Source organism: Euleptes europaea, chromosome 8, assembly GCF_029931775.1.
Source record: "Euleptes europaea isolate rEulEur1 chromosome 8, rEulEur1.hap1, whole genome shotgun sequence".
NCBI lineage: Eukaryota > Metazoa > Chordata > Lepidosauria > Squamata > Sphaerodactylidae > Euleptes > Euleptes europaea.
This window is the reverse complement of record NC_079319.1, coordinates 38,136,534-38,163,075: the sequence shown is the minus strand read 5'-3', so window position 1 is coordinate 38,163,075 and position 26,542 is coordinate 38,136,534. Positions and strand designations below refer to the sequence as shown.

General features: G+C 39.8%; 1 protein-coding gene across 2 annotated transcripts in view; it reads left to right on the top strand.

Moving 5' to 3' along the window:
• PREX2 (phosphatidylinositol-3,4,5-trisphosphate dependent Rac exchange factor 2) overlaps positions 1-26,542 on the top strand; it is a 147,326-nt gene that overhangs the window by 66,987 nt on the left and 53,797 nt on the right. For both annotated transcript variants that reach the window (XM_056854475.1, XM_056854474.1), the window contains exons 16-25: positions 1,450-1,592; positions 3,338-3,430; positions 5,686-5,834; positions 6,391-6,476; positions 8,375-8,511; positions 11,811-11,928; positions 13,605-13,789; positions 17,676-17,837; positions 22,467-22,689; positions 23,610-23,817. In XM_056854475.1, the coding sequence (XP_056710453.1) occupies positions 1,450-1,592; positions 3,338-3,430; positions 5,686-5,834; positions 6,391-6,476; positions 8,375-8,511; positions 11,811-11,928; positions 13,605-13,789; positions 17,676-17,837; positions 22,467-22,689; positions 23,610-23,817 (1,504 nt within the window). The remainder of the gene's footprint in view (positions 1-1,449; positions 1,593-3,337; positions 3,431-5,685; positions 5,835-6,390; positions 6,477-8,374; positions 8,512-11,810; positions 11,929-13,604; positions 13,790-17,675; positions 17,838-22,466; positions 22,690-23,609; positions 23,818-26,542) is intronic.

Sequence of the window (26,542 nt, the reverse complement as noted above, 5' to 3'; positions counted from 1 at the left end):
TGGGTCCCCACAATGTGAACCCAAAGCAGCTTAAATACATTCTCTTTTCCATTTTATCCTCAAGAATGTGTAACTGGCCCAAGTTCATCCAGTGAGCTTGGAAACAGCCTTAGAAAGGGCCCTGCTCCCTCCCCCTGCCCTTTACTGACAGAACCCAAGGCTTAAAGGCCCAGCAGTACTATTGTGGTTGCCAAGTAAGGGCCACTGAGCATTTGTTTCTTAAAGCTACAGGTGCTCCTTCGGTTATTGGGAGGGGAGTGTTAACTGCTACATGCAGTTCAGTGTTCTTTCCAAGAATTCTTGCACTTACCAGGTACTAGGCAGTACATGGAAAATGGCCAGAGATCACTGAACAAAAACCAGCTTTTCTCTGCTACAGAGTTTTGTGCAACAATTACTTTTCAGCTTTGAAGAAGAAGAAGAAGAGTTGGTTTTTATATGCCGACTTTCTCTACCACTTAAGGCAGAATCAAACCAGCTTACAATCACCTCCCCTTCACCTCCCCACAGCAGGCACCCTGTGAAGTAGGCGGGACTGTGTGACTGGCCCAAGGTCACCCAGCTGGCTTCATGTGGAGGAGTGGGGGAAACAAATCCAGTTCACCAGATTAGCCTCCGCTGCTCATGTGGAGGAGTGGGGAATGAAACCAAATTCTCCAGATCAGAGTCCACCGCTCCAAACCACCACTCTTAACCACTGCACCACGCTGGCTTCCCCAGCGTGACTAATCAATGTTTAGAAATGGATAATTTTTTTTCCATTTTCAAGTCATGATTAGCAGGCTGGACCCCCCACCCAAACTAAATGGAAAATAGCTCATTCTTTTACAGACCTAATTCTGAAGTTTGAATCCATCACCCCAGTCTGCCCTGCAAGCCTTTGACCCCTCACCCATCCAAGAACTTTTACTTTCTTCCCCCAAACTTACCAATTGGGACAATGGAAACTAGCTTTCTTTCTGGAGGTCTCTGTCACCTTCTCCCCCATGTTTGTCCTCTTCCCTCTAGTGCCAAATGCTGCAACAATAGCACACTAGACACCAAGGTGCCTGGTAAAAAATAGTTCTTCAGGTCTCTTGAGTCTGGGCCATATTTCCCAGGGTTCCTTGTACAAAAAAACACTGCTGTGGTAATATTGAGAGGTGGAGGTAGGGATTCAGGGGCCTCCTGATAGAGGACCCATTCTGATGCCTCTTCTGACCTCAGATGAGTTTGGGAGAAGGGGAAGGGGACATTAGGGGAGGGAAGCAGGATGAGACTCTTCTGTGGCTCAAAATACAGTGCAAGATGAAGCAGAGCTCTTTGCAGGTGAGCACTGCAAGAATCCATTAATATTCCAAGCCTAGGAATAAAGCACATAGATGGAATCATTACCAAATTCTACCATGTATGAAGTAAAAGGCATATGTGATACAAGATAAATTAATGTTTTATTTGTGCATTAAACAGTACTGGAAAAAAGTGAGTTCAAAGATGAACCTCTGCTCTTTCGTTTTTTCGCGGATGAAGAAATGGAAGGCTCAAACATGAAGCATAGACTCATGAAACATGATTTAAAAGTAGTGGAAAATGTAATAGCCAAATCATTGTTGGTAAGTGTTTTAAAAAGTGTGCATTTGCATGGGTATTTGTATTTTTGTATTTTGCCAATATATTCAGTAAGTGGGTAAGTGAGACAGCTTAAGCAGGCAGGAAAACAGCTTGGCCATCTGCCTGAATGAGTTGCACAAACTGAAGATCCAGGCCTGAGTATAGAACCAGAATGGGATTCTATTGACCCCTGTTCACTGGTGGCCTAGAAGCTGAAATAGTATCCCTAGTCATCTGCAGAGCCACATAGTTGAAATTAGATGTCACCTTTACTTGTAACTTTCTATGGCAGTGATGGTGAACCTTCCAGAGACCGAGTGCCCAAACTGCAACCCAAAACCCACTCATCCACCGCCAACTGCCAACACAGCAATTCAGCCCAGCTTTAGGCTTGGCATGCCCTCCCCCTCCGAAGGGAGCACAGTGCAGCCGCCACGCAGAAAGGCTCCTGCTGTCGCAAGCAGAGGAGCACCCTGCCTGCCCCGTCCACGGCACCGCTAGTGCTGCTCCCGGGGCCCCTGGCCCCGCTGCCCCTCGCGGCCCAGCCCTGCGGCCCCTGATGGCAGCGCCGCCCCAACGGAGGTGACCCCGCTGGCAGCCCTGCCCGAGCACAATCCGAGCTACCCCTGGGCCTGGCCGTGTGTGGGCCCCGCACCCAGCCCGGCCCCGGAGGCGCCGGTGGGGAACAGCAGCAGAGTGGGGGTGGGCAGGGCAGAGCTGGAGAGGCAAGCGGCGCCGACAAACAGCTGAGCTGCGGCTGACCCTTCGCCTTCCGCCCCGCCAGCGCTCGTCTGACGCCCAGCTGGCCGGCGGGCCGCTCAGAAGCTGACGGCGTGTGTCTCCGCCTCCCCTCGCCTCCCCCTCGCTCGTCCTCCTGTCTCCCGGCCGTTTGTGGGGAGGTCCCTCGCTGTGCTCCTCTCTCGTGCTGGCCGCAGCTCAGCTGAAAGAGAGGGAGAGAGCTGCGTGCCGGCATAGAGGGCTACACGTGCCGGAAATGGCACGTGTGCCATAGGTTCGCCAACATGGTTCTATGGTCAGATGGGAAGTGAGGCACCTGAGCCCCACCTACAGTTTGAGAACACACCTATGCCATTGAAGCAGGTCCATACAACAATGCTATTAGGAATACTTGAACAGTTACTGGTTTGGCCCATGTCCTATTTACCAGTGATGAACAAGGAGCTGATTTTTCAAAGACCAGTTTGACTTTTCGTTGACTGTTCGTTATGGATATTTGACAAGCTGCTTCACAGTATTCTTTCCTAACAGTGCAGGATAGTGTAAATGGCTTTTCCTGCAGCCTTTTTTCCTGCCATGCCACTGGACGACTTTTGGAGTTTTTTTAAAAAAACAGTTAATTACTATTGGGATCTAATATTCTGAAGATATATTGTCACAATCACTTAATTTCATTTTTAATACAGGAAGTCCCTATTTCCTTACTTTTATGGAATTATAGGGGAAACATGCTGCCTTTTATTTTTTTTAAAAATGAAAGCTGCTACTTTAAGCAATTGTAGCAATACATTGTTGAAATAGCACAATAGCAATTATAGATATCAAAAAATTCTGAAAGCCTTCCGGTGGCAATAATTCTTGCACTTGATGGAGGTTCATAGGAACACAGGGTATTAGGTAGTCACATTTTAACTCATATATAATGTGCTCATATATATGGTGATGGCTTAATTTATTTGTGGTTTATTAAATTATTTTTATATAAATTCAAACCTTTCCCCCTTTTCAGATTAAATCAACTGAAGGAAGCTACGGTTTTGGCTTAGAAGACAAAAACAAAATGCCAATAATTAAAGCAGTAGAAAAGGGATCGAATGCTGAGGTGATAAATGCTAATTCCTAATCATGCTGTATATTTTAGTTTAGTGCTTTGAAGAGACTGCCATAGAATGTTGCTGTTCATTTCAGTTTGGAAAATAGCTCTGAGTGTGTAGTAGGAAACATGCACGGAACTGCTCAAGTAGTGAATATATTGTGAAGGTCTTGCTGGTGCAGAATCTTCAAGTGTACACTGGGGCTTTCTGTGTATGGTAGCTCTAAATTATCCTTACAATGTTTAAATTATGTTTAAATTTAGCGCACTCCTGAGTCTTGAGGGCGAAAGCCATTAGGAGGCCAGGAAGGCGCTGCACTGGCGTTCGCTCCCCCTGTGCCGGCTGCCCGGGCTACTTATGCCAGCGTTAGTGGCTCCAGTGCTAGTGTGGAGGCCCGGACGCCAGTCCCACTGGTGTAAAGGCCCGTGCCAGCGTTCTGGGGGCGGTGTCTCGGCATCCCGGGAGGCATTCCCGGGAGGCATTCTGTGGGGGGGAGCTGCTGTCAGGCAGCCTCCTGTCCCCTTTCGCCCCAGGTACGCAAGAAGAGCGAGGCTGTGCCTGCTTTTCTCTATGGGGTGAAAAGTCCCATTTAAAATTTTAACATTTTTGAGTTTTCGGCACCGGGGAAATGGGTAAGGAGGCGCCACAGCAGTGCCTCCTCCCCGCAATCTCCAAACGCCAAACTCTCAGGAATGCAGTGTTATAGCAGCATTGTTTAAAATTGTTTTTTTTGTGTGTGTGTGTGTGTTAAATCCTTATCCTTCAGAATACTTGAAATAGTAAGCTGATAGGCTGCTGTGTTTTACAGCAATGGTGTTTTTGAGAGAGAGGTCTGTAATATAATTGATTTTGTGCCTGTGAGCATGTTTTTATTTAACATGTAGATTTTTAAAAGTTAACATAATAAATCAGAGTGTTAAGCTGAACCAATATTATCATAATTTAAAGCAGGTTTCTCATGCATGGGGTGGAGAAGGATATGGGAACTATTGAAAGGAGAGCCACAAGAAATTGATCATATCTTATTAGTGATAAATTTCCAAACAATGGTAATAATTAATTTGACAAAAATTAAGTTTTAATTGTATTCATATCACTAAAAGGAATAAATGAACTCATTGGTCCTTGACACAATATACTTTATGCTGGAAATGAACCAGCACACAGAGAATTTTGTAGGAGACCAGGAAAAATACTGCTGTTGGGTATGTGAAAATGCTACAGAAACATGAGAGCTGGGTACTGCGTAAAAAAGAAGAAATGTTGAAGATACAGAGCTAGCCATACACAGTAAAAATTTATTTTACCGCAGATTTTTCCTTAATGGGAACCCAAAAGTGCTTACAATATTGTTCACCCTTCTTCCATGTTATCCTCACACAAACAACTCCTTGGGCTGAAAGAAAGTGTCACCCAATGAGCTTCCACTGGAGATTGGGGTTTCATACTTGAGTCTCTCAGACTGTAGGTGTGTTCCACATGGAAACACGATTGTATGGTTTCCCCATTGCTGGTGTGGCTGCCAATACAGTGCAGCAGCAGCAGGGTTTTCACAAGGCAGGTTTCCTCATGGTTCCCTTTCCCCAGCAGTAGAAAAAGCCCTCCCGGGGCTTTTTAATTTTTTTTTTATACTGGCCATTTTATATAATTATATTAATGTACTGTTGTAATAATGTGCAAAAGATTCTGTTAATTTCCTGCCACTAGGGGGTGGGGAGGAGCAAATGGACACTGTGAGATGCGTTCAGGGAACATGGCTACCAGTATATAGTAAGGTTCTTTCATTAGCAACTTGCTACAGAATTTATGCTCAATAGAAGGAGTATTGAAATAACTACAGATTCCCCTGAAAAAGCCCCTTGGGTGAAACATGTAAGGAATTTCTATTCTGAGTAATAAAATATATTTTTACCTATTTTACACCATTGGCCTTGGTCTTATTTTTACCTCCTGTTACTGGTGCAGCCCTTTTATTTCTCTTGAAAATAATCCAGCACAAATTTAATTTTTATTTTACAACTGTTGAGGCCTGCATGAATAGAAATAAACAAAGCCATTCTTTCAGTAGCCTGAATTTATAAAACCTGTACTTTTAGTTGAGAAATTTAGTCTTTTAGGAAAACTATATTGTGTAAATTACACAATAGTGGGCATAAAACATAATAACTTTTCATTGCCTTTCTCTGTGCAAGCAAAAAAAATCAGTTGGTTCAGTGGTCTTTTTAAAAATAACTTATTGTATTTACCTTGTTTTCTTACTTAGATGGCAGGACTGGAAGTTGGAAAAAAGATCTTTGCCATTAATGGTGACCTAATTTTTTTGAGACCCTTCAGTGAAGTTGATAGCTTTCTGAAAGCATGTTTAAGCAGCAGAAAACCCCTCAGGGTGCTTGTGAGCACAAAGCCCAGAGAGTAAGTTATTCCTTTGATTTAGGAAATTGCAAAGATGATCAAAATGCGTTACAAAGGCATGGATATTATGCTGGTAGGACAGAAGAAGCTCCTTTAGTACTAGACATCAAATACCTGGCAAAAGAAGATAGGGGATCACTGGTTGAAGAGAGTGATGGCTGAAAGGGGCTTTAAATAATTTAAGTTCTTGGTAGTGAGTGTTTTTGAATAACTGTATTAAATATTAAATTTATCTACTTATTCATTTTAACAACATTTTGTCAACAATATAGAAAAATTGTTAAACACACACAATAGGCACAAATATGCAGGGTCTTTAAAAAAACATACAAGCCATTTTTGAACATTATCAAATAACCTGTTTATTAAACAAGAATGTCAACAGTGCTTACAGATATTATTCTACCAAGAGTTAAGCGGTATTAAAGGACTATGTGTGATGTATTTCTGAAGCTTTAGAATATTTTTGAATAGATATAATTTTTTGTTAATTTGACAAATGGCAATAAACATGTTAGCATTGGATCATTTACCCTGAGGTTTCTTTTGCTGTCAGGACAGTGAAGATACCTGACTCCGTGGATGGCCTTGGATTCCAAATACGAGGCTTTGGTCCTTCTGTTGTCCATGCTGTTGGAAGAGGTAAGAATTGGGATTTAAATGGTTTTAATGATGAATGTCTTTTAGGATCATAAGAGCCATAAAATGCACACAATCTGCAAGGGAATAAGTAAATCACATCACTGATGCTTGATCTGATATTAGCTTTCAGCAAAAAACCTGAAGTAAAACGTCACTCCAGTTGCATGCAGAATGCATAGAGAAGTCTCTCAATAACTTTGTTCCTTTATTACATTGTCACCTGTACTTTATTTATTTAGAATGTTTTTATGTTGCCTCTCCAGGACAATGCTTGAGGTGGCTTACAAAATAAAAAACAATAAAAACAAAACATTAAAAGACATTAATTAAAATCCAGCTTTAAAAAAGCCCCATCACTGTACAAAAACATATGGCGTAAAAACAGACCACAGACAGCTTAACATAACAGTTTCCAGGCTAAAGTAGTGTTAAAAAATCAACCCCTTAATTAAAAGCTTGGGTGAAGAGTAGTAGTTCGGCTTGGTTCCTAAAAGAAAGCAACACAGGTGCCAGGCAAGCTTCAAGGGAAAGTGCATTCCACCATGGAAGAATCCCTATCTCTGGTTGCCACCTGCCTCCCTTCTGAAGGCAAGGGCCCATCACATACTTGCAAAAAAATCAGCACTTTGCCTCAGTCAGTCTCTAGGCCTTCCTCTCTTGCTGCAGGCCAGGCTGACTGAGGGGGTGGGGCTCTTGCAGTTGGTAATATGTGAACAACTTTACTAACTGCCCGTGCTCTGTGACTTTTTGTTTCTTAGGCCCTAAACCTTTAATAGAAATAAAATGTAAAAATGAAAAGGACATGGGTTACACATACACACATACTTTTAGATACTTTATAACTAGTTTACTGCTTGATTTATAGTAACCAATTGAATTACTTTTACATAAGGAAAGTAATTGTTACAAAGAGGAAGGATCAGTGCACACATTATACTTGCCACCAGAGACAGCCTTCTCATGGTGAGTGATTCAAAACAAGCCTTCATTTTTGGAGCAGGTTTGTCACATTTAGACTTTGGGCATGATGTTGTAAGATTACTTACATGGAGCAGCTGCCAAAAACATCAAGCAAAAATGCTGAGTTCACCACATGGTGGCTTGATCTATGTAGAAACTCGTTTGAGAAACTGTAGCCCAGGCAGTAATTGCTTGTAACGGGAAGACCTATTTTTCATTAGTATTACTGTTGTTGTAGTACATGCATAACCTCTGCAGCCCTTACTTCATATTATGATTAGGCTACACCATTAGCTTTTGAAAGAGATTTTTTTAAAAAGTTCAGATATACATTATTATTAACCAAATTATTTTAAATTATATATGCTGATGTTAATATTCTGCTATTTTTTTGAATAAAGCATTTAATACCATAATTATAATGTTATTGAATATTATTTTATACAGTACAGAACCATCAGACAATCCCTATATGTAATCCTAATCCTAGTTGTTTGCAAAATTTGCATGTCCCTTCCAGCAAAGTTATACAGGTCAGCCTTCTTGATTGGGTCACATATGTAAAAGGTATATGGAGGGCATAGATGGAATTTATGTTTAGCACCCAGGATGTGTATGTAGTTATTTTGTAAGGGCTCACTTCGGTGAATACATGGTTAACATTGTTTGCTTTGACAATGCTGCTGACCTGTTTAGGGGGAATGGTATTGATTTGTTGCCACTTCCCAAATGAGTTTTCAGCACTAGTGAATTGGATAGCATCAGTTGTTTTTGAACAGGAGAGATCATCACAGTATGCTGTGTATGTCTCTACATCAAAACCACAGTGTTTGTTCAGTATAGTATGGTTCTGAATGGACTTGCATCTACACAAACATTTTAGCCTTTTTTTTTTTAAAGAAAGGAACTTGTAACTTGGTCACTTTTCTATTTTTAAGGAACTGTGGCGGCAGCGGCTGGCCTCCAACCTGGACAGTGCATAATCAAAGTGAATGGAATTAATGTCAGCAAAGAAACTCATGCAAGCGTTATTGCCCATGTCACAGCCTGCAGGAAATACAGACGCCCAATGCATGTAAAGTTGCTACTTTATTTGTTTATTGTGGACAGTGTTGCTTTCTTCCCTTTTTGAAAACACATCAGATCAGTTCAGGGAATGAATGACAATAATTATAATTAAGGTAGTACTTCATAGTGAATTATATCAAAGGCTTCAGTCTCATCTAAAGCTGTAATTTGAGGCACATGTATTGGAACTAAATTAAACCAAAGGGGACACTTCCATTCCAAGTAAATCTCCTTCAGAGCAGGAGATAGAGACACCATCCTGAGTTTTTACTCCTTTCTGTCACTCAGAGAAGATTATTTATAACTGAAGGAACTTCTAGGTGAAACCTGAGAGGAAAAGGGTAAAGAATACTGAGTGATTTAACTTCATATTCAAAAGATGCCCTTCAACAACTTCTTCAATAAATTCTCCTAAGAAGAATTATTAGAGGCAAGGCAAAGGATTGACAGAAAGCTTTTAGAAGGGCCTCAAATTATAATTAAATAAAAATTTATTACTCTCTGGATAATATCACACTGGTGCAAGATGGTTCTGCGATGATTCTAATGATCTTTGGAATTCTTATGGGCTTACAGGGGTGTCAATAAGCTTGGGTGGAAATAGTCATTCTTTGCAATGGTATATGGGCCCTTTCTCCTGGTCAGAAAGACAAAGCAAAATTAGCATTAGCAGAATTTAAATTTATAGACTTCAGATTACCTTATTCTATTTTACAAATATTCAGCCACAAGAGACTTTTGTCAGCATTTCTGGCAAGAAGGAGTTGTAGAATGAAATAAAGACTTACAGTGCATTCCTGAGCTTTCGGCATGTGGGGTTAGCGGGGAGGAGGTGCCACTGTGGTAACGCCTAACCTGTTTTTCCAGCACCGGAAACTTGAATTTTTTTTTAAATGGGACTTTTTGCTCCATAGAGAACAGCGAGGCTAAAAAGCAGGCGCAGCGCCACTGTTCTTGTCACCAGTGTGCTGGGCTGAAATGGAACAAGGCATCCCCCTGGCATGCCCTGGGAACACCCCCGGGGATGCCGGAATGCCTCCCGGAATGCTGGCATGGGGCTTTACACTGGTGGGATGCCGGCAGAAGTCTCGCCGGTGTCCTGGGGTGGCACTGCTGTGGCAGCGCTGGGAGAGCGACATCCAGGCCTCCCTACCAGCATTGGGGCCACTTTACAGCAGCATAAGTAGCCCAGATGCCGGCATGGGGGACCCCAACGCTGGTGCAGCCTCTTCCTAGCCTCCTGTGTACTTTCGTCCTCAGAGGTCAGGAATGCACTGTTGGAAACCTTTATTATGAATAGTCTTTATAAAACAGCCATTGAATGCAAGCTTGTTCTATGAAGAAAATATGTTTTGAATCTTTCAGGAATGTATTTGCAGTGATATTATGAAAGAGAAGTAAATTTAAAACTTAGTTTAATGTTTAATGTGGAAGCAATGTACCAGTGCTCTGATTCTTACTGTTCTTGCTCGACTTTTATTTCATCCCACACATTTCCCTTTACAGACTGTGTTTTCAATTCTCTCAGAACATAGGCTATTTTTGTAGTTCATCCAGCTGCAATAAAGTGGGGGGTGATAGAAAATTCTGTGTGGGAGAGAATGCAACAGTGAGTCAGTATGGATTGCTCTTTAGTTTATTAAATAATTTTTTAAAATGGAGTCACATTTTAACATTTTTGTTTCCAACAACTATTGCTAGATAATTATTAAGAGAAAATATGGGTTAAAATAAATGCAGAAAACCTAACTAGGCTGGCTGAAATGACTCTATGTCCTTCGTCGTTGTTAAGTCCATGGTTTCCTTTCTAAAAATCTATTAACTGTTGGAGTGAACTCTGTGTAACACCCAAGAAGCAGCAGCATCGATTTGTACAGCTTGAATTTTTTAAAAACGGCCTGTTGAAATCATTTGTGAATGAAACACTGTGATAGCAGTAGCTAGCATGAAATGCATTCTCTGGGAAATTGGGTTTTATTCAAAATATTTCAATCATAAGAAATTCCTATTGATAAGAGAGTCATAGTTTTATAAGAAAGTACATAATGTAGCTTGAACTAAGACTCTGCTTCGGAATTATGTGCAACAATATGCAATACAGCCGTTAATATTTTGGTTTGAATGAAAACCTATAAGAACATAATAAAGGCCCTGCTGGATCAGACCAAGGCCCATCAAGTCCAGCAGTCTGTTCACACAGTGGCCAACCAGGTGCCTCTAGGAAGCCACTAACAAGACGAGTGCAGCAGCACCATCCTTCCCGTGTTCCACCGCACCCAAAATAATAGGCATGCTCCTCTGATACTAGAGAGAATAGGTATGCAGCATGACTAGTATCCATTCTAACTAATAGCCGTGAATACCCCTCTCCTCCATGAATATGTCCACTCCCCTCTTAAAGCCCTCCAAGCTGGCAGCCATCACCACATCCTGGGGCAGGGAGTTCCACAATTTAACTATGCGTTGGGGAAAAAAAATCTTCCTTTTATCTGTTTTGAATCTCTCACCCTCCAGCTTTAGCAGATGACCCCGTGTTCTAGTATTATGTAAAACTATTTATTTAAAGGTGAAAACAATAATTCCAGATTTTTTGCTGGTCAGCATTTTCAGGATGAAAAATGTGCTTTTGAGGTGGGAGAAGGGTCTTTGAATCCCATTACCGCTTCTTCGCCTTCTCCCCAACTATTACAGTTGGATCCACCTCTGTATTAAGGCCATTTTTACTTATTGTTAGAATTCTTTCTCCGCAACTCAATTATCATGTAACAAATGTGGTGATATGAATCATATTTGATATCACTGAAAACAAATTGTCATGTTGTCCTTACTATGAATGGGATCTTGGAGAGGAAGGAAGATGTCCTCATGTAGCCATCTGGCCAACATTTCATGTCTTGCTGAGGTGTACAACAGTGATTTCATTGTCTTCCCTTTCTGCACTGCACAGCAAACAGAAAGTATGAGGCAACATGTCCTTTCCTGTCTTACACTATGAAGCAATGAAACAATTACAGAATAGCATGGTGAGAAGCTGACTACCTTGGTTGGTTTTGCAATACAAGGATCCATTTCCCATTCTGCCAGGTACCACTATCACAGTCGTGTACCATTCTCAAATAATTTTGTGCCCTTTCAAGCCAGTAAATCAGTGAAGCGGGGAGACCCTCAAAATGTTAATTAAAATTTGGCCCTATTTCAGCTCAGCTCCAGTAAAAACATCAGCTGTTTTCTCCTGCAAAGCTATTATGTTATACAATTTTTATGAGGCACGTACATTTTAAAATCATTATTGTTATCTCCCTCCAGCAAGATTCTATTCAATGGGTATATAACAGCATTGAAAGTGCCCAGGAAGATCTTCAGAAAACAAACTGCAAACCCTTGGGGGATGAAGGAGAAGATGCATTTGAATGTAAAGTAGAAGGTAGGAGAGCATTGTGCCTCTCTATGTTAGTAAGTTAAATGAAAGGCAGCTTTGGGCATTACACTGAAGCAGAGAAAGAAAATGTCTCAGAGATCTTTACATATCCTTTTCATGCTTTCAGTATAACAGCTGAAGAAGAAAAGTTGCATGTCTTTTTTAGTGAAATGCATGGACAGAACATGAAGGGAAAGTTGATTTACCTTGTTGAAGTGAGTGAATGAGTGAGAGAGAGACACTGCCTTCTTTTTGAGAAATAGAAGAAGAGGAGTTGGTTTTTAATATGCCGACTTTCTCTACCACTTAAGGCAGAATCAAACCGGCTTACAATCGCCTTCCCTCCCCCTCCCCACAACAGACACCCTGTGAGGTGGGTCAGGCTGAGAGAGCATGACTTGCCCAAGGTCACCCAGCTGGCTTCCTGTGTAGGAGTGGGGAAACAAATCCAGTTCACCAGATTAGCATCCACCACTCATGTGGAGGAGTGGGGAATCAAACCCGATTCTCCAGATCAGACTCCACCGCTCCAAACCACTGCTCTTAACCACTACACCACGCTGGTTCTCATACTGTGTGAGAAGCCTGTATGTTTACCACAACATCCATAGTTATTTAAAAATGATTTCTAATTCCTATTTTTGTTTGCAAAATTTTAAGCTGCTTTATAGTTACATGTATGGAGAGGTGGAATATAAGGATGTTAAATAAATAATAAAAGGTCAAAGTCCAGTCCCAAATGCATGCATGGTGGAACTGAAAAAACACATGCCTCTATTTACCTCCAAAATAAACAAGTGAAGGACAAAGATGGGCCACTGAGCAAAGCAGATGCTTCTATGCTGGGGTGTCTACTGAAAAGGTCTTCCTCCTGGTGGATGCCAATCTTCTATCTATTTAGATGGAATTCTGAGCAGGGCCCTCTAGCTAATCTTAAACTGTGTAAAACCTGATATAGAAGTAACCTTTCCCAACGGTTACTCTAGCTTGGATTTAACAGTTAAAAGCAGCATTTCAGACTTTCAAAAGCAGCAACTTGAGTCATCCCTAAAACATAAAGGTTTGCTATCTGCTTGTGGACTCAGGAGTCTAAACAAAAGCACCACCATAAACTTCTGGTGCAATATTCCAGTACTGGTAAAATAAATGTCTAACCTTTTTGTAATTTGAAGGTCACATTGAAAAGGAGGATGAGGGAAGCATAAGATAAGTTTTTTTTCTCCTCCTTTCTTCTTCCGGGGTGAAGATTTGGATCTTTACTGAATCTGCGGATTCCTCTTTGAACAGTATTCTGGAGTAGAACACAATTCAATCAAAGGGATTTTAGCTACCTGTGCATTTCCCTTATTTTTAACTTTTAACCATACTATCCTAACATAATTTTTCCATCTCTGATGTAAATGAGGAATTTGGGATTAAGAAGATTGTCGATTGAGGCCTATATTGGCTATGCATGACTACCAGAGGTGAACTTGTCAGTCAGTTACCCTGTATCTATGGTTCTGTCAAGAACAATATTGGGGTTTCAACCTCATAGCTGGAATGTTACAGTGATAATTACATTACAACTGATTTCTTCATATTAACTCATCCAGTTAAACCTTTAATTATATTGCTCAGTAAATATAACAAAAGTTGTTTAAAACAGGTAGGAAGTAAGAAGATTATTTTAATTTTTTTAGAAGTAATTGACAAATTTAACACCATGGCAATTATTGATGGACGGAAGGACCATGTCAGCCTAACTGTGGATAATGTTCATTTGGAATATGGTGTGGTTTATGAGTATGACAGTACTGCTGGAATAAAATGCCATGTTTTAGAGAAGATGATTGAACCAAAGGGCTTTTTTACTTTGACAGCAAAGGTAAGAAACATAACATGTTTTAATTTCTTCCTATCATTTATATCCTATCTTTAAAGTGATCTTTATGTTAGTTTATACATTTTTTTAAAAAAAGGTGCATGTAGTAACCCCTCTCCCAGAACAAATTAATATCCTTTCAACAGGGCAAACTAAATAAATATGAGTAGCCAGGTGTGAGGCAACAAGTTGATCGTCCCTCTGCAAACAGGGCTTTCCCCATAAGCTGTGAAACTTTCTTATGCAACCAGCCCCATACCCTTCTGATGGTGGGTAAATATGAAGAAGTGTCCAGATAGCTAGTTTCTGTCACTAGAACAGCAGACTATGGCTACCAGTCAATAGGATTATATCAATTACATATAACGTAGTTTTTGGTAAGTGGCCTGGTTATCACTAACCTGAACAATGGTTATGTATCATGATCATCCAGTCAGGAAAAACTAAAGCCAAGGCAGAACCATCAATTAAACGTCTGAACTTAAAACAACAAATGCCAAAGAGGTGAAAATCTACTAACTTGTCTGACACAGGCAATGGTTTCCATATGGAAATCCTCTGTAGCACTTCCTGGGCAAATCTGCAGTGGACAGCATTTATGCTGGCATGACTGATTGGCAGTATGGCTGAAACGAATGGAACCACCCTCATTCCAAAGCCCTCACTTGATTCCTATTTTACTTTTGTGCTCAGTATCATTTTATTTACAGTGCATCTACATGGGGGGGGGGAAACAGTTGTTTTAGAGTGTCCATTTGAGATTAAACAAACATTCATTATTTCTTAGTCAAAAAGGGCAAGAGTAGCACCTTAAAGACTAACAAAATTATTTTCTGGTAGGGTATGAGCTTTCGTGAGCCACAGCTCACTTCTTCAGATACAGCTAGAATGTGAATCCATCGGTCTTTAAGTAGAGGAACAGTATGTAAATGTGAATAGCAGGCTTGATTGGATTAGGTGTGATATGCAAAAGAGTCTGTGATGTCCAGGGGAGAGATGGGTGTGGAGAAATCAGCATTGGTAATGGGCCATGAATGCAAGGTCTTTATTCAGCCCAGGTAAATGCATTGACTTTAGTTTGAATATCAACTGTAATTCAGCAGTTTCTCTTTCCAATCTCCCTTTAAAATTCCCTTTACAAATCCTTTGTATTTCTTGTTTGATCAAATGAAAACATTGTACAGGCGGTTGGACTAGATGACCCTGGTGGTCCCATCCTACTCTACGATTCTATGTCCCCAAACAGGCTGTGTTCCAACAACATGACAAATGTCTGGTTTTAGGCATGAATGTGGCTTCTCAGCCATACTCACATATTCCCTCCCTCCTCTCTTTGCACGAAGGAGTGCAATTGAGGGCTCCCTGGTTTGAGAAGCCTTGAATCAAACTAATTTGACATGATATCTGATTGTAGGTACTTGGGCAACCTGGATTTTGTCTTCTCCCTATCAACTGGAATTCTAAACTCATGCTGTAGAATCAAAATATTGCTAAAAATATAGTAATTTGAAATAAATGAATGTTGTGTAGGAGAGTTGGTATTGTTTGCAGCTATATTGAGTGATATAAATATATAAACAAACTACATTGTTTGCAGCTATAGCCAAATGCAGCCTCTTTGAACAAATGAGTTGTCTCATTAATTAAACCAGAGGGACACTGAACCCTTAAAAATAATTGGAACACTTTAATATGCTGATTCAGTTGGAAAACTTAAAACAAATCTGGCTATAATTATATGAACTATATCACAGTTTTCTTCAGTTTTAGGCTGACTATAATTAGATCTATCAAAAAACAACCTTTTGTTATAAAATGCTCCGCATAGTTTTTTTAAAAAACAAATTACTGTCAGAATATTTTACACAGGATAAATTCATTTAAATCAAAAAAAAAAATTTTCCATTATAAATCTGGTGTTGATATTTGATTCTACATATGTTTTGGTTGGAAAAATAGAAAGTGTATGCATATCTTGCCATTTATTTCCCAAACTGTACTGCAATGTACTTGTAAAGGGGAGTCTCTTTCAGAAGCTCTTAAGCTTCTCTTTGAAGATTTAAACAAATTGCCAAAGGGTCTTGTATTTGGACTGCTTCTATTTTTCCTCATCTCCTTGCCCTTTAGCTTACATTCACAGGGAAGTTAGGATCTTGGAACTGACTAACAGAGCAATCCTGAAGGGGGGGGGGAGATAGTTGGAGGGTGCCCAGGGATGGCACAGCTGCATCGCCTCCTGAGCAGCTTTGAGGGCTGAAAATACAAGTACAAAAAGTAATTTCTAAAAAAAAACAGTGAAACTCCTCCATAGAGTTTCATGGGGGTATGCCTGCCTTTTTGCTGGCACAAGTTCGTGCCGGCTAAAGGGGGTATTCCTGGGGCAAAAGGGCTTTCCCAAAGCCAGAGTGCCCCCTTTGACACTGGTGTGAGCACTTGCACCAGAGAAATGCTGTGTGGCTCCCCAGCAACAGCATATTTGTCCCTGCATAAGTGCCCATCTGGATGGTGAAGTGGCACTTATGCCGCTGCAGGGGTCACACCATCTCCTAAGGCGCTTGGACCCCCTCCCCTCGGATTGCATGGTTAGTCTCTTTGGTACAACACAGCTATAGCTCTGGGGAATTAATTGATGCGTGTGAAGACTGGGCATGCAATGCAACACAAGAAGACCTCTATGCTGCTCTGTGGCAATCCTGAGACTTTAATACATCCTTTTCATTACAATGAAGTTATAGTTAAACTCTCCACTATCCTATAATTCAGCAATTTAAAGTATTTAGTTTTCTTGCCTGAGAATTGCAGCAGTTTTTTAATTAATTTCTAGTTCTAATGAAAAGGTCTTGGCAGAAAGAAGCAAAGTAAAAAGGAATTATTTTGTGACTTTTGATTCTGAATTGATAGGCATAATAATCGATTGGTTACAACTCATATAGCTATTTGTAATATTCATGACATCTTAAGTGATAGCAGTCTTCTTTTTGACACCTAAATTGAACTTCTTGCTTTTTTACCACACACTTTCAGTAACTTCACAATATGTATAATACGAAGTTAAAATAACTGTACTGTACTTGGTTAGTTCAGTTGCTTACCTTCCCTAATCTAACTCTACACATAATAGGGTTACAAACATGGCATTCACTGGTTGATTTATCATTTAGACATGTCAAGTGTTTTCTCATTTTAACAGCTTTATGACTTGTATATTTTTCCTTCAGTAAAACTGTGAGTAGCATGCTTTAATATAAACTCAAAAATCAGGGCTGGTATGTTAAACAGACACTGTGTTATTGTCGAAGGCTTTCACGGTCAGAGTTCATTGGTTCTCGTAGGTTATCCGAGCTGTGTAACCGTGGTCTTGGTATTTTCTTTCCTGACGTTTCGCCAGCAGCTGTGGCCGGCATCTTCAGAGGAGTAACACTGAAGGACAGTGTCTCTGTCCTTCAGAGACACTGAAGAGACACTGCCCTTCAGTGTTACTCCTCTCAAGATGCCGGCCACAGCTGCTGGCGTAACGTCAGGAAAGAAAATACCAAGACCACGGTTACACAGCCCGGATAACCTACGAGAACCAAAGACACTGTGTTAATTCTTTTTTTAATATTCTTCCTTGTTATAGTATAGAACAATTTATTTCAAATGAATATAGTAAAAAAACTAGATTTTCTAGCAGAAAATATATTTATTTAAAAAAGATAATCTGCTCCATATATCCTGTATATTTGCATGTGCTACTATAAATTGGAAAGAGGTGATTACTAGGATAAGAAAATCCTCTCCACAGAAACAGCCTTTTTGTTTGTATTTAATGGATACTCAAATTTTTAGAATATTCATATGATAATTTTTAACTTCTTGAGACAATATATTACTGTTGTCTTATTCACAGATTCTTGAAGCACTAGCAAAAAGCGACGAGCAATTTGTGCAAAACTGTAATAGCCTAAATAGTTTAAATGAAGTAATCCCTACTGATCTGCAAAGTAAATTCAGTACAATCTGCAGTGAGAAAATTGAACACATCTGCAGAAGAATCACTAGCTATAAAAAGGTAAGGCTAATTCATTTTTTCTGTGCAAGATTAATACCATATACTTTAAACTTTTGTTTATCTGCTGTCATACAATGAAAAAGATAACAGAAAATAGTTGAGCCATCTATATACTTGCATTGCTATGATTTTCCCAGAAGGAAGCTACAATTACATGTCCCAGGTGACATATATTGCACTCTTGTAAAAGAACATACAAAGTTTACCTTACCCTAGTGAAGAGCTACACAAATCTTTGATAGCATTCCAAACTTTGGGAGTCAAGTGGGGGACATTCAGTGGAGGAGAATAATTTTATACTGCTGTCAGGATAAATTCCCAGATACTGGATTCCCCCCCTTTCCCCAGCCCTTTAAAAGGCACATAGCAAGTAGAAATCGAACCTAACATTAAGGTTTTAACTGGTGTCCATGAATAAGGTTGCCAGGTCCCTCTTCGCCACCGGTGGGAGGTTTTTGGGGTGGAACCTGAGGAAGGTGGGGTTTGGAGAGGGGAGGGACTTCAATGCCATAGAGTCCAGTTGCCAAAGCGGCCATTTTTTCTAGGTGAACCGATCTCTATCAGCTGGAGATCAATTGTAATAGAAGGAGATCATCAGCTAGTACCTGGAGGTTGGCAATCCTAGCCATGAAACACAAAGGTTTCATTGAACGGATAGCTGAGGGCTGTGTATCATATATAAGTATCATAATGGTACCTATATAAATTTGTTTGCCTGAAGTGCTGTTTTTATGTCTTAGTTTGTTTTGAAACATGGAGGGTACTTGATGACTAGGTTTGCCAGGTTCCTTCTCACAACTGGTGGGAGGTTTAGGGAGATGGGGTTGGGGACTGTGATGGCGTCATCTACACAATGACATCACATTCAGTTTGTTGGGGTGGCCTGGAGAAAGGAGGAGTCCTGGACAACCACCCCAACATGGGGAGCAACAGGGGCAAAACAGGCTTACAAGCCAGGAAGCCCATTTGCTTCAGACAAGCCAGCACCCCATCCTCCTGCCTCTCTGCCAAACAGCTGATCAGGCAAAACAGCTGAGTCATTCAAATGAAATTGAAGCAACAATTTTCAGGTCGAAACAAGAATGGTAAAAAATTTAAAATCATTCACATTTTTGATCTCAGTCTATATCTTCGTAGAAACAATTGATAGAGGGGACAAATAGTTATTTTTAAACATACATTTTAGCTATTTTTGATCAGTATATATTTCAGGAGTGGAAGTACAGGAGTGCAAGTTCCATCAATCAAAGACAGCAGATCAGCCAAGATCTCATCCAGAATTGTATTTAGTCCATAGGATGGATGGCTAATTGGTGGTAACTAATCCCTAGTTCCTTTATGTAATTTGCGATTCACAGAAATGATGTTTCCACTTGTTGTTTGAAATGTTGTCTTGATATGGTGAAGCCTACAAAACTGCTACATATGTTTGTTATTTGAAGTGACGCAAACAATTCTTATAGACCAAATAGATATTTTTAGCAATTCAAGCAATTAAAGAATCTCTTAGTTCAATTTGACATGAGTACACCTCAGGATTGTTTTAAAAAGAAAGATGGATATTTTTAACTACTCAGTCAGAAATTCTACATAGTTGGACAGCTTTTCATATGTTTTCCTGCCTGTTGTTGTAGAATGGAATCTGATGTGCTGTGTGTCCAAGACAAGAATAGCAAGATCATATTGGGTCAAGAGGAAGTACATTGGCACAACCACATGAAGAAGGAATATAAAATCACTGTACCTGACATTATTTTATTATAAGCCCCCACATTAATTAAAATTTTCAGATAAGAACATTTCAGAATCCATAATCATGATGCAGATTTGTCATTTTTAAATGTTTATTGTTCCTGATGGCTGTTAGTAACATGTTCTATTCCAAGAATAGCTGTGCTTTTCTTTTAGGGAGGTAAATGTAACCATAGTAACAAAAGTGCTTGAGAGTGCCATAGATGTGCTGTTAGTTTAACTCTGAAAATCTGAGACCTATACATAGAAATCTAGAGGCTTCCTGCCATTTTTATTATATTTATAACATAAACAAGTCCAGTACAGTAGTCCTCATGCTTTTGAAACACATGCACAAGAAAAATAATCTGAGTTTATCATTTGATAAAATTGTAGCAGGCATTTTGGACTTGATGAGACAGGATGTGTGAGTACTGAAATGTGGAATATATAAGGAAATAACTTTAGTGTCATCCTTGTTCCACGTGTTTGGAGATATTATAGCAGTTTGACTTTACCTAGACATAAGCATTATCAACTCTACTGTATCAACTAGTGATGTGGATGAAACTTGTACTTACCCTGTTTGGTGTGCGTTAAGGTACTCCTGTATTCTGAATCCTGGTTAGTACTTGGATGGGAAACCACCAAGGAAGTCCATGGTTGCTACACAGAGGCAGGAAATGGCCAACCACCTCTGTTCAACTTTGCCTTGAAACACCCACAGGGACACCATAAATTGGCTGCGACAATGGCAGTTTCAACCACTGTTCTGAACCAGGCTCCATTCCCTGATAGTTCGTCTCTGATTTGGATTATAACTGTGGATTGACACTCCCACACAGTCTCCCACCTGCTTGAGTTCTGCTGCAACAACAGTTGCTACAGCTGTTAGAAGAGAGAAAGAAGCCCCATCCCCTACAGCATGTCAAGTGCCAGGAACCCTAGGAAATGTAATTTCAGATGGATATAGTTTCCCCAAGGTTTTAGATGGATATCAGAAACCTTGGAGAAACTATATTTTCTGAATTTTTGTTTCAAAAAAGAAAAATGCTTTGTAATATGAGCTAAATTCAAAATTTAATTCTGTTAAAACTTTTTACTGGCTTTAACAGCTTTCCTTATGGTGAAAATTTTATTGATCCATTGGGGAAAGTGTTTCTAGGAAATCCCATGTTCAACTAAGCTCAAATTGCCACAAGCGTTTTTTGAGTCTGGATTGATATAGGAAGAATTGCAGACATTTCTACTAGTTTATCTTTTTTTTCCCTTTCATACTAATTTTTGATGTGCTGGTGGGCTCTTCTTCACTGTAGGCCTTCAAGCAGAAGCTGGACAGCCATTATTATTATTATTTATTAAGTTTACATCCTGCCCTCCCTGGCACTGCTGGGCTTACTGCAGCTTCCAACAAAATGAATACAATAAGCCATATAAATATATAAATATATATAGATATATCAACATTAAAACATACAACTAAATCTTAAAACTAAACATAACTTAAACATAGATGGCGCTCTAACTCAGTAATTGGCTCCTATAAAATGTCCTCACTGAGGAGATTGGCCAGAGATGGAAATCAGAAAAGCCAATAATCTCCACCGGCCCCATCTGTTGTGGATGCTATAGCTTTGGATTTAGGGCACTGAGCAAGGGGGCATGTAATGTAAGATTCCTTGCAATTCTGATATCCATCTAAAATTAAATTTCCCAGGGACTTTGGAACTTGACATGCTGCCGTGACAATGTAGCTCCTGACTTTGCAATGACCAGGAAAGGGATGGTGGTAGAGATGACATTGCTTATGTCTAGGGTTGCCGACCTCCAGTACTAGCTAGAGATCTCCTGCTATTACAACTGATCTCCAGCCAATAGAGATCAGTTCACCTGGAGAAAATGGCTGCTTTATTTTGTGCTCTCTTTGGTTAGCGTTATGAACCGGGGAGCTGGCCAGTTGTTTTAATTCATTGTTTTGTGTGGCCTTTGCTTAGCATTATGTACGGGGGAGATGGCCAGTTGTTTTAATTCTTCATAATAGTTTGTTGTTAAGTTGACGTTTTAACTGGTTTTATTGTTCTATACTCATTGCATTTATTTGCATTTGTATTGTATTTGTTGTATTTTTAAATGTAAGTGGCCCTGAGCTTCCTATGAAGAGAGGGTGCAGGGTATAAGTGAGAAAGGGTTTTCTTTGTTTCTTTTCCAACATCAGTAACTCCAATGTATTATGCCTGACCCAAAAGACGATCAAATGAAGAGCCACTTTGGACTTGAAAGTAAATGCATGGGTGATGGGCATATCCATTATTTACATTTCTCCCATAATATCGGGGAAGAGAAGCTGTGTACCACTCATGTGGTGAGATAAATGAGCTACAAATGTGAGTAGAACTCATTTTTCTCACCATAGGTGAGAAGCACAAATTGCCTCTACAGCTGTTACATGAATCTGCAAAAAAAAAAAAAAAAAAGTGCACAGATTATTTATGCATCCATAATTACCGGTTCTGTGTAATGTCCAAAGCTTTCTTTAACTCATCATAGAGGTAAAAAATGGACTATGTGTGGAGCTCCTTATGGGTAGGGCCAACAATGAGATGCTGTTAAGGTGATGTGCAGAAATATAAGGATCCTGGAAGCTGAGATTTTTGTTTTGGGCCACTGTCCCTTTTGTAATGCAAGAGACAGAATAGTGATTCAAGTGCTTAACAAGGAAGGGGGGGGATTTTTTCATTTCTAGTACCAAGTACAATTATGCTAACAAAATGAAACTTTCTCCCATCTGAAAAATAAATTAGTGAAACTACATTTGTTTAATTTTTTTTTTAAAAAGGTATCGCTCAGGATGTAGATTTTGATGATATTATAAGCTTCCCTTTATGTTCTTATCTGCAGTTTTCGCGAGTTTTAAAAAACCGAGCATGGCCTACCTTTAAGCAAGCTAAATCAAAGATCTCACCATTGCACAGCAGTGATTTTTGTCCGACTAATTGCCACATTAACGTGATGGAAGTCTCATACCCTAAAACCTCAACTTCAGTTGGCAGTTCCTTTGGTGTTCAGTTAGACAGCAGAAAACATTCTTCATATGAAAAAGAAAACAAACATACTGACCAAGGTAAGCTTTAAAATGTGGTCTTACAGCCGACTATTTGTCTGCAAGATCACAGCTTTCCATCCCACTCTAATGGGATGAAGAAATGGATCCCAGGAAGGAAGAGCTTGATAAATGGCTGGGCTTGCCTGGGGCAAAAACAAATATAGGTCCCACCTCAATTAATCTTTTTCTGCATAACTAAAAAGCTGTCATTCATTTGTGTGTGTCGGGGGGTCTGAAGCATTTCATCTGGAGAAAGCATTGTTGAAAGGGCAAAACTGACTTCTGTCCTTACGCTGACAGTGGGCACTATGGTCTAGTCTAACAGAAATCTTCAAGGAAAATGTGATGACATCATGGTTACATGCTGACTTCATTGAAGGCAAAGGAAGGCTATTCAAAATTATTACAAATCGTTCCTGAATAGGCAAAGCATTTAATCTGCTTTTAAAGCAATTCCCCCCAATGCCTCAAAAAGGGATGAGAAACATGAATTTTTAAGGCTGATTAAAATGTTCTTGAAAGTCACTACCTCTTTTAGCTCATAATATCACACATTTTGTCATTGTCTGTTAACAACTCCTGAGTCTCTGGCAGCTTTTGACAAGAACTGTGTACAATTTTTTTATTCTTGATTGCTTATTCAGACTTATTACAGCATTTCACCTTTTCAATAGCAGAAGTATCTCACTAGCAAGCAGACTATTTTAATATTCTTTGCAAAAAAAAAAAAAAACCACTGACCACAACTGATTTTCTATACATGCCTGGATTTCCAATTCAAAATGGCTCATGTACCAAATATTTTAGAATGATTATTAGTTTGATTTATGACATTCAGTTCACCAGCTTTGGTTTTCAAATAGTGGAGCTATAGCTACAGAGATCAGCATACATTATAACATATTTTGTGCATTTTATTTTATTTCCATTATGTCCAGATAAACTGAGTCCCATGGTTTATATACAACATACAATTACTACTATGGCAGCTCCATCAGGACATTCCTTAGGTCAACAGGATGGCCATGGTTTGAGATACCTGTTAAAAGAAGAGGATTTGGAAACACAAGATGTCTATCAGAAATTGTTGTGCAAATTGCAAGCTGCACTGAAAGAGGTGGAAAATTGTGTTTCTCAAATAGACGAGTAAGTAACCCCATGGAACATACTCATAAGACCTTTGGATGATAACATATTCATTTGCTGTAAAAGGATTTTTTTTTCTTATAGTGTCATGTAGCTTCTGTGCTGTTTTCAAATCCCTACGGAATCTGACTGTATTCAGCACCAGAAGAAAACAAGTTTTTATTATTATTAATAAACATTAATATTTTAAAAAACATTTTATCCTGTCTTTCCCCTCAATTAGAGTCCTCAAGCAGCAAACGGTAAACCTTAAAACCAACTTTAAAACCAGTACATACATACCTATGTAAAATAATTAAAAATATAAACAGAAAGAAGGGTCAATAAACTAGGCCCTTGAAGATACATGTTATAGTTGGGTAGATTCAGATGGGAGTAGGCGATTCTTACAGTATGCCAGTCCTGAGTCATATAGGGCTGTAAAGGTCAAAACCAGCAGCTTGAATTGGGCCCAGAAGGATATTTTAAGCCAGTGTAGATAAAACAACATTGAAGAGTTATGGTTCCTACTACCTGCGCCAGTCAGCATTCTTGGTGCAGTATTAGAGTAATCTAATCCAGATGTTCCCAGGGCATGCATCACAGTGGCAGGATCTTTTTTTGCACAGGAAAGGCTGCAGCTTGCAATTTGCTAACTAACCAAAGCTAGAAGAAGAAGAGTTGGTTTTTATATGCTGACTTTCTCTACCACCTAAGGAAGAATCAGAACAGTTTACAATAATCTTCCCTTCCCCCCCTCACAACAGACACCCTGTGAGGTAGGCAGAGCTGAGAGAACTCTAAGAGAGCTGTGACTAGCCCAAGGTCACCCAGCTGGCTTCATGTGGAGGAGTGGGGAAACAAACCCAGTTCACCAGGTTAGAGTCCACCGCCCCAAAGCACCACTGTTAACTGCTATCCCATGCTGGCTAGCGAGAGCCAGTGTTCCTGATGACTGCTGCTGCCTGCTTATCCAACAGGAAACCTGGGTCCAGTAGCACAACCAAGCTGTGACTCTGCTCCTTTCTGCCCCTCTTCACAGGATCCAAGCTATTATTTCTAAAAATTATGCATCTCTTTCACAGCTTTACGGGCTTTAGAAGCAAAACAAAAATCAAAATAAATATTCTAATTCTGGTATAAAACAACCAACAGTTGAACTGAGAAGGAAAACTAAATCATTGTGATTCAGACATGTTTTTTAAATGAACCTTCTAAAATTTAGAAGACAAGATTACCTAAGCAAGCCCATGTAAAGGTGCCATTTGGGGAGGGGAGGGGGAAAGCCATAAGGTGTACAGATAGGCAACTCTGCTCTGTTTTCCTGGCCATGGTACTAGTTTGGCAGCTATGGTGTAATAAGGTAAAGCAGAAGATAAGATCAAAATTGTAAACTGAGACATAGTTTTCACTTAATCAGGTTTAGAATAGTCCTAAAAGGGGAAAGCAATTTCTCTAGCAGTGGAACAAGCATGGAATAGAGCATATTGTAAAGGTTTCAGAAGAGCCAAAAATTTATGATAGGAGTTTCCTCTTTAGGCTGCATACAGTGGTGGCCAGTGCAATCCTAAGGGGGGTAGTTGTGCTGCGGCCAGGGACGGCGCAGCCATGGTGCAGCTGTACCGCCTCCTGAGCAGCTTGCCGCACCGTGGCCAGCAAACTGAACAGGAAAGCTCCCCCAATGTCCATCAAACTACTGTATGCAGTTGCACGGGCTGCACTACCATTTTTGCTGGCATAAGTTTGCACCAGCAAAAGGGGGCGTTCCCTGGGTGAAAGGGCTCAGGGAGCTGACTAATGTCAAACCCGCCCCTGGGAGGTGTGCTGCCGCTGCAGCTGTGCTAGTGTCAATGCATGGCACTGTCACACCACTCCCCGGCACTGCCGTAAGTACCCATTTCAATGACGCAAGTGGCATTTACGCCGGCATTGGGGTCACACCGGCTTCTGAGCCTCCCACCCCCAGGATTGCATTGATAAATATATAGTAAAACGTGAAATACTAAAACTTCTGCTACTGAAAAAAATGTTTGACTTTAAATAAACTCAAAGACCAGGGTTTCTTAAAGTTCTTCATAAGCATAAACATTTTATATCAATGCAATTATTTTTGAGGACAATAGTGTCCTTAAAAGTAGTGTGTATACCTGCTCTGAAATAGCATGAAAACTGCTTTATGTTTCATGAATTACAATGTTAACTTCAAAACCTTTGTAAATTTTCTAAACTACTGCATAAACATTCTGAATCTGAAAAATTCTTAACCACAGGATAAACCAAGAAAAAAAATTATACAAAATCATCAATCTTGTTTAATCAATACCGTCATTTTGTAGGCTCAGTTACTATTTCAGTAGCTTTCTACTTACCATGCCGTCACTGTTGCTTCTTTTCTGTTCCCTAGTGGTGTGTGATGAAAACCATCAGTAAAAATGTTTTGGTTTTTTCATGCGCAAGTGAATATGCTATAATCAAAAATAAATACTGTGAGTCATAAGTTGCAAATGTTAACAATACGCAAGGGAATCTTACATTAAGTGTTTATACAAAATTCTTGTTGGCAAACAAAGTGACCTAATGGGAAACTCTTCCAACAATACCCAGATTTATTTCTGAAACAGCATATTAATTTTAAAACCTGGAATCACCAAGCTTTAATTCCTATTTCTCATGGACTTTGAGTGGACTTTTAATTGTTCTGGAAGAAAGCAGGGTTTTTCCCCTCTTTTTTTTTATACAGAAAGAG